This window comes from Necator americanus, chromosome III (genome assembly GCF_031761385.1).
Source record: "Necator americanus strain Aroian chromosome III, whole genome shotgun sequence".
Taxonomy (NCBI): Eukaryota; Metazoa; Nematoda; class Chromadorea; order Rhabditida; family Ancylostomatidae; genus Necator; species Necator americanus.
Window position 1 is genome coordinate 40,679,031 of NC_087373.1, and position 12,173 is coordinate 40,691,203.

The 12,173-nt window shown below is 38.3% G+C and overlaps 1 protein-coding gene across 2 annotated transcripts in view; it reads right to left on the bottom strand.

Moving 5' to 3' along the window:
• Positions 1–2,595: 2,595 nt before the first annotated feature.
• Positions 2,596–12,173, bottom strand: part of RB195_012466 (uncharacterized protein) — a gene marked incomplete at both ends in the record, with an annotated part of 32,698 nt that continues 23,120 nt past the window's right edge. For both annotated transcript variants that reach the window (XM_064194324.1, XM_064194325.1), the window contains 17 exons: positions 2,596–2,754; positions 3,184–3,282; positions 3,335–3,426; positions 3,492–3,571; positions 3,638–3,769; positions 3,879–4,033; positions 4,691–4,794; positions 5,446–5,523; positions 5,722–5,839; positions 6,819–6,918; positions 7,578–7,726; positions 7,980–8,063; positions 8,653–8,730; positions 9,153–9,255; positions 9,353–9,536; positions 9,950–10,044; positions 10,840–10,933. In XM_064194324.1, coding sequence (XP_064051907.1) covers positions 2,596–2,754; positions 3,184–3,282; positions 3,335–3,426; positions 3,492–3,571; positions 3,638–3,769; positions 3,879–4,033; positions 4,691–4,794; positions 5,446–5,523; positions 5,722–5,839; positions 6,819–6,918; positions 7,578–7,726; positions 7,980–8,063; positions 8,653–8,730; positions 9,153–9,255; positions 9,353–9,536; positions 9,950–10,044; positions 10,840–10,933 — 1,904 coding nt within the window. The remainder of the gene's footprint in view (positions 2,755–3,183; positions 3,283–3,334; positions 3,427–3,491; positions 3,572–3,637; positions 3,770–3,878; positions 4,034–4,690; positions 4,795–5,445; positions 5,524–5,721; positions 5,840–6,818; positions 6,919–7,577; positions 7,727–7,979; positions 8,064–8,652; positions 8,731–9,152; positions 9,256–9,352; positions 9,537–9,949; positions 10,045–10,839; positions 10,934–12,173) is intronic.

The following is a 12,173-nucleotide window of genomic DNA, read 5'->3' on the forward strand; positions in this document are numbered from 1 at the left end:
ATGTCGTCGAAACATAAAGGTGCTATTACACGTAAAAATAGGGTCACATTTGCATTATGGATCCGTTAGACAGCAAAAGACGAGAAGTACCGAGAAGTCACCTAACTTAAGGTTTCCGTAACACATAATACCATATTAATATTGCAGAGAAAAAACGAATACACTGGAAAAAGCAATAACCAAAACCCTCAATGGGTCAGAGGCGGGAACAGCGATTGCGTTCAACTTCGGTGGAAAATTCTCAAATTCGTACTCATCGATTTGGTGGCTCACGATAAGTAGTTCATATGCGCCGCGCCACTCTTCACCACCACAAAAAAAAAACACAAAAAAAAAATGGAAAAATTACTCACACAGATCCTGTTGCAGTATGTGACTGACCTCTTCTACCTCATTTACATTGCTATCTTCCTTTTCTCTCTCTGGAGCTGCTGTACGATGGATCAAAAGCATCTAGAAGATCAAGAATTTGAAGGAATTTTTTTTTTCTTAAAAACCTTGAGAACACGTAAGCGAGAAGAAGGAAAGATTTACAAAAAAAAAAGTGTGAAAGTACTAACAAATTTTTATGAGCACTAAGAACGGAAACATCTATGTATTTATTATTCATTATTTATTTATTATTATTGAATTATTATTGTTATTATTTATTATTCATTATTTATTTATTATTATTATTTTATTTATTATTATTGAAATATGTATTTCGTTGAAACCAAGCAATACTCTCTAGTAAAAGAATGAATAGTAAGATGTATGAATGAAAATAAATGGAAAGATCGATAAATGAACGACTTTATGAACGAACAACATGAAATAAGTTGGGAGACGAATGAATTTAATTTATTTATGGGCGAATTTCAGAACAAATTAAACTATTAAACATAAATATGTTTAGCTCAAAATACTAATAGTTACAGATCTAACTTAAAAAATGTCTGAGAGAATGATCTAATGAAGAAATGAAAAGAAGAAGAAATGAAACGGAAAAACAATAAGAAAATGAACAAGTCATTCAATCAGTCGACGATCAGCAATAAATCAAAGAATAGGATGAGAAGAGAAAATGATGGATCAGTGCAACGGACAGAGAAAGCCACGAAAGGAGTGAAAGAGTGAAAGAATGATAAGAAAAGAGGATGAATTAGTGCGTCAAAGAAGAACTAAAGAATGAATAGATGAATGGAAGGAAATGATGAATAAATACGATGAAGGAACAAATATTTCATAAATATGGAATTCTCATAAGGTATTAACAACGGAGAAGACAGCAACCACTGGCAGTCGCGTGATCACAGAGATTTTTCTCGAAAAGGTCGCCCTCAATAAGTCGATGGACATCAACTATGAAACGGAAAGATCTAGATAAATAGAAATTTGAGGAGCCATGAGAGTTTGTCGATAATTTTGCTAACTTTTGCTAATTATTGGTCAGCGGCGGACTTCTTACATCCCTTTCCTCGACGACAACCCAGAATTCTTTCGCTTATTTAACGTGTCTGACTTTTAAGGAGACGTCATCAGACAGGCGATCTTCGTGGAGACGGGATGTGTGATAAAAAGAACTACTTCTCATTAATTATTCATTCACCAAAGAGAAAGTAATTTCTAAGAATAAAATCAAACGCAAAAAAATCATTTAAAAATAATAAGGATTTAAGATTAAGTCACTAGCGTATCAATCCAGTTGGGATGCGCCAACGCGTTTTACTGCAACGCGTAATCGTTGAGGTTTTGGAACTCGTTTTGGCCTATACGATGAGTTGCGGGGGCCAACCGAGGATCAAGTCAGTGTTTTTATCCTCCCAGACAAGTCTGGTGTCAATTTATCGACTTCGGAGGATTTGCTTTGCACTAGAGCGGATTCGAACCATCGACCGTGTGGCTACAACAGACCTCTAACCAAATGCGCTACCCTCTTCTCCTTCTTTGCTTGTTGTCTGCCTTTTTCCTCTTCTAGATCTTTAAATTTTAGATATAGCTCAGTCAATCGTACGGGAGTCAAAGTATGTTCGTTGATGAAATTAGCCATTCATCTATCAATTTCAGATTACGATTGCTCGACATGTAAATCTACAGAAATTCCGCCCACCGACAGATTTCTATCGACAAAATCGAGCTACATCTATGAGATAATTACTGCATGCATAATATTTATTATTAAATTATAGTACACTATTGCACACTGAAAAAATACAACGTAAAAAAACGTTCGAATGAATCGACTTAAAAGTCGAAAGACATAAAAACGGTGGAAAGCACCATACGGGCAACTATCAATTCTGAAGAACTGAGTGGTTTTCGAATTTGTTTAACCGAAATTAAATCACGGTCATGAGATGCATATCGTAGCTTTCCAAGGGAAAACAAACACTATATTCCAGACGAAAAAAAAAACTGAACAACATACGTGTAAATGCGCTAAAATAATTATGAATTAATGAATGAATTAATGAATTATGCAAGAAGGCAATGATGGGACGTAATCACAATCTATTTTGAGCAAACAGTCAGAAATCTGCAACAAAAATGTTTAATAAAGAAGAAAAAATGCATGAAAATTCCATTCTAAATTAACAATTATTTCTACGTGGTCTATCGTCGGAAACCAGTCGATGACGGGTAGTACATGTACGGTTGAGGATGTACAAATGGTCTCCAACGTTGTTGATGCCTATTGATGGAAGGATCTTGGAAGTATGGTCCATGTGGTTGCGGAACTCGTTGTGGGGAATCTTCACGAGATGAGGCTCGCTGAAAACTAAATTTTTACAGTGGCAAATTTTGGCAAATTCATCAAATGGCGTCCACTCCGGCTATTTTGCCATCGGGGAAGTTTTGCAAGTGTACGACTGCGTTACGAGCTCTTCGTGCTTGGCTCTGGCGTTTTTTTTTTTCCTGGATTTCAAATGACAAGGGAAAATACTCTCATATTGTAAGCAATTAATGGGCTCTTGCGCTTCCACGCATACGCTCACATTTCAACATTGCGTCATATTTGAGCTTTACCTCACCGAGACCTTAAAGCTTAAGAAATAAAACCGCTGCGAATTTTCCGTAAAAAATAGACATCGCCGCATAGATCGATTATAAACTAACTATCCTTCAGTAGCTATTCTACTTCACCCAAAAATCTGCGCTCCGGCCGAAAGTTGAGAAAAAAAAGAAAAACACTAAACTTACAGGACTTGGAGGAGGCTCATAAATCGAATCATCTCTAGATTTTTTTCTTGATGTTCGGTGAGCTCTTGGTGTAGCCGATTCAGACTGCGGAGCGGAACCCTGAAGAGAGATCATTTTCCCACAGCCACGAACCCAGATACTTCCAGTTCACCTCGCTTATTCTTCTGGCTCGTCTTGTCCTTGCCCTTTCAAGGTTAGCTCTAACATAGTCTCCCGCGTACGACGGTTCTGTTGGAGGTCCCGCTAAGGTACGCGACGAATTAGTTTTAAAAAAATCTGGCCAAAGATGAAAAATTCGAGAGTTCTACCTATAGCCAAGTAGTTAGGTGGTCCTCCGTTCACAACAGATTTCGGTACGGAGTACGTATAGGATGTGTGTTGGTATATACTGTAAAAAGAGCTATAATACATGCTCGTTATCTCTGAAAAGGTTAGTTGTAAGGCAGTCGCTTACCCTTCTGGATGAACTGCTCGTGCTGTAGTCGGGATATAGTAAATTGAACTGTCATCTTCTATATCGCAACAGCATTCGGTACAATTTACGATCGTACAAGCAGGAAGATGAATGGAGAATAGAAGACAAAGACTGAACACTGATTATTGATCAATGAATTATGAATTCGACGCAGTAACGTGATTGGCCACAGTTGACTGACCAATCAGAAACAGCCCATCAGTCTAAAACAAGAACTCACTTTGGCATGAAGAATAGGTAATGAATTAGGGTTGCCGTTGAGTTCACAAAAAGAATTTTCCATATATGTGCAATTATTGGAGCATCGACAGCAAATAATGGTAAGTAGGTGATCACTGGCACGAGACACGCAAATACAACAGGAAGAAAAGTAGCCTTAACAAAGAGAAGTTGAAGAGAAGTAAAAAAAAAAGAACAGTAATTTGGAAAAGTGCATTTTTCTGCACGGGCGGGAACATCGCATATCACAGTTGATTTCTGCCTCGGGCAGGCTGATCTTGTCTCTACGTCATGATTAGTCAAAACCATTCCCTTCAGCTCCTACTATTAGTGATTTGCTTAAAGGCATCACCCCACGAACCTGAGATGGTACGGATTTCGAGTGGAGTATTCGTATACGGCATAGTAGATTATGGAGAGAAGTTTGATTCCGTCCATTTCTTCCTAATTGCTGTAAAAAATTGCGCGGAAGATGCGGCGCCTGCACAAGGCTGGCGCGCTCCAATCGAACTCGTTGTAGAAAGTAGCGCGGCGGAACGCTCGAAGCCATATATTCTGGGCCGTTTTTATGGCAATTAAGAAGAAATGGACGGAATCATCCCCCTCTCCATAATCTACGATCCCGTATACGAATACTCCACCTGAAATCCGTACCACCTCAGGTTCTTGGGGTGATGCCTTTAAATGCCCCTCCCCTGTAGAGCCGTACACAGTGTAACGGCTTCGTCTGGTGATACAGAAGCATAGCAGTTTTTAATTCAAAACCCTTCCTGAACTATGCACAAGCGTGAAAAAGCACAATTCCGTGCGCACCTGGAAAGTGTACTGTATCCGAACGCCAGCTCGCATTTGTTGTTTCCCTGACACTGAATAACTGTAGCAGAAGGCTATAACGATCACAGAGGCGAGCATGTTGGCTGAAAATTTGTTTGTATCAATACAGTACGGTGTAGACGAATACTGGTCATTTCAAAAAGATTGTTTATTAGTAAAGGAGTACGGTAAAATACAATAGGTTAACTCGATATTATTTGCGAGCACATAAGCTGTGAGCAAATAGGGCGCAAGGTGGCTCTAGGATACGAAAGGTTTCCCGGTGTTTGTGTGAGGTGAGATGGGATTTGCATGAGCATCACGTCATGAAATCCTGATCCTGTCAATCAATGGCTGAGCAATATCTAATCATTTTTGATCGATAGCAAAGAATCTCATCATTTCCAGCCGCTCACATTAATTTGACTTTACAAATGTAAGAGACATTTTGAACTTTCTATATAACTATAGGTGGTATGATTCCCTCCGAAATTCTACCATGTACCCCCGTTTGCATCAGGAACGAGTATGATACCCGGTTCACCTCCTTTGATTACTTGACACTGGGGAAATAAAATTATAAAATAACCTTTTCGTCTAGAGAAAAATCAAACTAACAAATTCGATTTTCACAGAAATTTTGAACGACAAGCACTACTACAAAGAGGAACCAGGAACTATTCGGATTTCACTAGTAAATTTCAACAGGCAAAGATGAAAATGGCATAAAATATTCATGGAGCATAGATGCCTACCTGATAGTGCCATTGTCATTGTGATCACGTTCATCGGAACACCCCAATGTGTCGCATAGCCGATTGTCTCCGTCAAAACTAAAAATTGTTTGTCAACAGTTTGAAAAAGTAATACCTATGTGAGAAATTAAAACATCGAAATCTTCCGATAACGATAATTGGAGAAATCTGATAAAGTGTTGAGAAGTGAGAAAAAGTAAGGGAAATCAAGTGAAAGACGTCCTCAATTTCTTGAGGAACATTGGTAGCAGACAAAACCTAGTAGATGACACTCACCAGCCACAGATGTGAAAAGCAAAACGAAAGTGAGGGCAGGTTGACCGAGAAGAAACAGCGAGAAGACCACCAGGCAGACCAGCAACATTCCAAACACAAAAATCCCAGAGGAAAGCACCTAAAAGCAAAACTTTTTCAGCATGATCGAATGAAAATAGAGATTCATAAAACCTGGAAAGAAAGATAGAGCAATTCAAAGTGAACAGTTTGTCCAGGAATACCTATAAACACTCAATGGGAGGAGAATTCTTTGATACGCAAATAATCACTTAGGTAGTAAAACTAACAAATGAAAAATAATAATTTATAAAGGTTAGACAAGTTAATTCATTAAGAATAAGCAGGTGAGTCATGGCTTTCCTATCCATTTATTAATTCAAAACTTTGTTCGAAACTGCCCCGAGTCCAAGCCTTTCTTCCTTTCGGAGCCGACAATTTTGTACCAGACTTGTTTGCGCCGATAAAAATACTGGTTTGATACATCAGCTGGTCCTCAACGATTCCAGAGTGCAGTTAAACGCCTTAGAGCACTTCAGACGATTTTCCAAAGACTTTTAATTTTTATTATGCACTCTGAACCTGATTTACTTAAGTAATCAATTTAAAAAAAGTGAAGGGAAAATGATAAAATTGACGGTTTTGGGATCTCTTCAGAAACAGACAGAAGTACAGATGTAGTTCATGAGCATGAGTGTGACCCTGCTCAATTCTCCTCAGTAGTTAAGGAGAAAGCGTATGAAGTAGCATTGCATGGTCCCGTCTTCCCAACGATACAACCAATTACGCCACAGACAAACAATTCCCTAGCCGTTTAATGTCTGCAATGCAACTAATATAACTGAAATAAGCACCAAAAGCTAGTAAATCCACACAGTCGTGAGCAATTTGAAGATTCTCCCCATTCTAGCACCCGTAATAAGTTGCGTCGTTGGGAGTTGAAGTCACACAGAACTACTCAAACGCCTTTTCTGAATCAGTACAGGAATTAGGTGTGATCACAATTATGCTCGTGAACTACACTCCTATTCCCATCTGTCCCAACATCGTCAATTTTGTGGTGCACTGTCTTTAAAGTAGAAGAGTAGGAAAGGACTTACCGTAATATCATGTCTCAAGGACATTGTAAAAGGAGCTCGGATCGACAACGGAAGGTGGAGATCGCGAGACTTCGACACAAGAGATTGCGTCAAGGACGCTCTGAACGATTACAGGAAATAATATAAGATAACATATATCGAATTAGCCTTGTGAAAAAAATGAACAAATTCCTTGTATCAAACAACTAATGACTCCGGAGGAAAATGGGGCGGGAAAATGGACCTCATAACTTCTACAAACTTTCTAATTTCTTATCTTTAATAGAATTACGAATTCCAGTAAAAAACGCGTTGGCGCATCCCAAGTGGATTGACACGGCAGTGGCTTTATCCTTTTTATCCTTTTTACCTTAAAAACGGCGAATATCTCAAGAACGTCACTTCAAAAGTTCTTAATGTTGGTCGTCTTCAAAACTTCTGCGAGACAATCTTGTTACAACATTATCTTGATATAATTTCTAGTAATCTACATTGAAGGGATAAATTTCATAACGATTCTAAGCGTCAGTGTAAAAAAAAAAGGTGTAGCGTTGAACGCCAGAAATAGAAAGGCTCCTGAATACTCCTACATTTCCCTTACTCATCCACACTTCTCCATACCCTCAATTTCCACGCCATTCCGAAAAGGGCAATGCAGAGACATGCAAAATAAATTGAAGGAAATTTCAACGATGCGAAACGTGCCGCAGAAGCAAGATAGCCCAATCTCCTTGGGTAAAAGTACGAATGTTCATAAACAACGACAGTGAAAATGATTACCTCTCATCAACACCTTTCTGTGTAAGTTCAAGATACATTCTGGAGCGAACTATTTGCGTTTGATGACGATCAAAAGAAATATCCGAAACGAATCTCTTGTATGGGTCAGTTTGTAGGAAAACGAGGTTCACGACCGGAACGAATGTATCCTGAAAAAAATGGTACAAGACTGCAAACATTTGATACGATGGTGAATTTCTCAGAAGAACTCTACAGTTTATAAAGTGGAACAAAAAGCGCAGTGTTAGAGAGTTAACAATCGTGGAATACAATTTCAGTTATGGATGCTCTAAAAATGGACTTAGCACTTATTAAGGTATGCAGGTCAGCTGACAAAATTAAAATTATAAATTAAATAAATTTAGTTGAATTGAGCTACGTTTTCAATGCAGGGGAACTTACAGGGTTGATGTCATAGATGGTGTTCTTCTCAAATCTTGCAAATTCCACCAACCAGCTGACAGCTCGCGAAGCATAGCCAGCCCTCTGAAAATTGTGAATAAAATATGAATAATGGGTACTATCCTTAAGCTGTTATTCTGACAATTGTAGCTTTAAAAAACGCTGAAGGTAGGGATCAATATCCTCAAAATAAAACAAAAGAGAAAAATCAAGGACAACTAATCGAAGTGAAATTAGGGATAAAATCACTTATAGACAGAAGCACAGACTTCCCAAATTTTTTCTTCTCTTAGAAATATATACTTAAGATTTTATACGTTTGTCAGAGCTAATATTTTTGAATAATGAATGACATCACGTGTCATCTAAAAATTTGAAAGTGACAGTTTCCACACCAACGAAAAACAGTCAGTTAATGCCAGTAAATGCAGTAAATTATTCATCAAAGGTAGGAAAAAAGAGTGATGGAGAAAAAAGTACAGAAACGTAGAAAAAACGTTGCTCGCCCTTCAAACAACACTTCTCTTTTCCGGAAGTGCAAGCTCGCGTATGTGCTTGTATGAATTTTAACTCTTATGACACCCGACTATGTAGATCGTACTGGCGGTTATTTTTTGGAAGCACATCCGCTAGCAAATAATCGAATCGACACTGAAATCCATAGAGAACGTACCACTGCACTATCCAACAGTTCAATGATCGAATCTCGGACGAGTTCTTCTTCGTATTCCACTGGATCGTCGATTGTTAACTTGAAAAGTAGGCGATTACTGACATCTCAAGACTGTAGAGGATGAGATGTGTAAAAGATACGAAAGATCACCTAAGAAAACTAAGTTGACGGGGCAAGAATAAAAGAAGTATTTAGCAGAAGGTGTAAGAAAAAATAAGGAAAAATAGGAAAGGTGCAGGAGTAAAAGGGATCAAATGAAAGTTGCTTGGATCGCAACTTGAAGCTGACTATAGGTAGTTTTCCATCATATTCTACCAACTAAACGTTTTAGCGAATTCATAAGATCCGAGGAGTGATAAGGACACAGATAAAACCAATACATATGTGTTTAAATACGTCAAAGCGAAAAAAAAATCTTGAGAGCCGGTCGAAGTGCGTCGGTATCAGATAGCGCAAAGATATCTTTCGATTTCGAAAATAGTGAAAAAAATTGAGTGTACCTCCAGAAACTGTGTCGTTTTCCCAAACATTTCCCGATAATCCTCAAGGAAGCACCGAGATGGGGCACTGAGCGGCAGAAAATGCTCCTCTCGTAGGTCAACCCTGTAAAATTCTTCTCTGCTTTCACATACGACAATACGTTACACTCAGAAATGAGAAAACTGAATATGAACTGTTTTTAAAATACAAAATAACGTACTTTACATTAGCACATCCCCATATGGCAAAGATCAAAACTATTGTGCAGAAAATAACAATTGGATAGCGCGCGTTTCGAGCAATCAACCGATCCCCAAGAGCACGCGCCACACTGGGCCGAGTATCCAGTAGACGGTCGTGGAGAGAAAACAGAGATGCGGAGTCGAAATCGCTCAGATTTGGTGCTAAAAAAAAATGAATATCAGAGGAAGAACAAAAAGTTGATGATTAGCAGATCTGGAAGCGGCAGAGTTTTTACGAATGGCTTGATTTCTGATTGGTCGTGAATTCGACCAATGGTGTGCGAGACTTGGCAACGCCTTCTTCCTTCCAGCATTTTATAACCCCACAAAACAGTTAATAATCGCTCAAAAAAGAGATATCAGAGGAAGAACAAAAAGTCGGTGATGAACGGCTCGAGGAACGCCAGAATTATTACGATGGGCTTGCTTTCTGATTGGTCGTGAATTCGACCAATGGTGTGAGAGACTTGGTAACGCCTTCGCCAGAATCTCATTAATCGCTCAAGCCAAAAAAAAAAAAGATAACGTCAGTTGTAAACAAATAGCAAGGAGTTCAAAATTCAGGCAGCAACAACCTGTGAAATGAGTGTCTCCGGTGGTAAACAGCTGATACCATTTTACTCCTTTCGCTTCACGTCGACCTCCTACATAGATAAATACAGCGACGAACCTAAAGTAAATGTTGAGGAAAGGTGATTCATATCGCCAGATGCAGGTACGCGAGCCCAAGCTACAGCTATAAGACACATTTCCCGATGCTCTTTTTCTCTCTTCAGTTATAAGATCTGAAACTGCGTTTCTGTCAAGAAAAGATCTATAAAATATCCTTACAATTTAAAGTAAAAAACCGGAAGTTGAAGTAAAAGTGGATAAAAAAGACACTAAAACTTCAGAGATTGAACACTTGAAAAAATCCAGGAACCTCAAGGGAATCTCAAGGAAATTGTTTCATTTCATTTAAAAAAAGACGTTATTAGCTGGTTTTTTTTTTTAGCTTCTACAACAAAGATTTGTGAACACATTGAGACTAGTGACTCAAAAGACAAAAACAGAGCGATTTAAGCGGATTCTCTGGATTCTACGCAATTTTTTGGGATTCGTATCAAAATGATTTTGTGCTTATTCGAGATTTAACATCAAATTAAGAAAAAAAAGAAAAGTGAAGTATTCATCGATGAAAAAAACCAAAACTTCAGTTCCAAAAGCCCGAATTTACGCTAGAAAACTTCTCTTGCAGCTTCAAAACGCGAAAACTCACTAATTTCATAAGCATTTTCACAGGAATGTCCTTAGAATTCAAGTAATATGTAAAAATAGATTGTGGAAGAGAGGAGAACAAGTTCTTTTTCTCCTTTCTTTTAGTTTCTCCTTTAAATGTGGTGTAATCCCAAGAGTGATAGAATTTTTTCGCTCAAACGCAAAAAAAAGCTATTAACGCTGAAAGGGTCCAAAATTAAATACTTACATGATGAGAAAAAAGAAAAGTATTGCGACAGCAGCGGATATCGTCACAAACGTTGATTCCATATGACGTTGTGGAGAAATGGCAGCGGCCAACACTAGAAATTGCGTACTTCAAACATAGTTGTCAGGGAAAAACAAGAGAGAACGATAAGATCTTTTCGGCCAAAACATTACAACATTGTACTTAACATTTACATTAAGCTATGCTAGTAGAAATTATCTCCGCAATCGGAGGAGAACGGGTATTTCTTGGATGTAAAACGTAAGAATTTCACAGGGGATCACGTAAAATTCCTACTACAACTCCATTTATAGAAAATTTCTGCATTTACGTATGGAATGAAGTCCGGGAGTGAGTGGTGACTTAGCCAACTACGGTTTCCCACTGCTAAATAATTTGTGACGTATATCAAGTGTCGATGAGTTGAACGGCTTCTCAAGGAAATACAACTAAGACAAGGATCCTGGCTCCACTGCAAATGTCATGGAAATATTGTCATATTTTTACAAAATATCCTTGAATATTGGATATTAGCGCACTGATGTTTGAAGGACCCCACGGGTTTTGGGTGTAGACAGGCAGTACAGAGATCGTTTGATTACGGTCTCAGTGTCGCATGGTGAGTTTTTATCCGGAATTGATATGGAAATGTTTAGAAATTCACTATGGTTGAAAAAGAAATCAGTGCTTCAATGAATATTTGTGTATTTGGCAAGGGATAAAATTACGAAGAGCTTCTGGAAATAGATCCGTAGAAGCACAAGGTAACTGGTAGAGTTCGAAAAAAAAGTGCAATTCAGCGGAACCTGGCCTCAGTATGCATTCAAAAGCACTCGATCTACTTCTTTCATTTCAACTAAGACGACCTAGATGTAAAAAAAAACATAAGTAAAAATGTAAAGAGTGCAGTTCTTATAGTGGAAGTGAACTAAAGAGCCCAACGATTCGCATCGTTGGAAACACGATTCCGTCTAATGTTGGAACTTGCGGCATACTAAAGATGAGACCGGTTTATTCCACAAAAAAGTACGTTTTCATGGATCCGTGAAGGAGCATGTTCACGACGTCACACATTTTATTTCTGAAGTACAGGTCAATAAAAGAAACGCAGGTTTAGACAGTAGCAGAATCCAAGGATTTCCTAAACATTCACAAAAAATATGTGCAAACAAATACTCGCCCATGGAAATATGTGACAAAAATTTAATCTTGATCAAAAGTGAAGAGGATCCAGAAATCTCTACTTGCAATGACCTCTCCAGACATTCTTTCTTTCCTCAGTGACAGTACATATTTGAATTACTGAGATATCCATAAGCCATTGGAGAAGCACT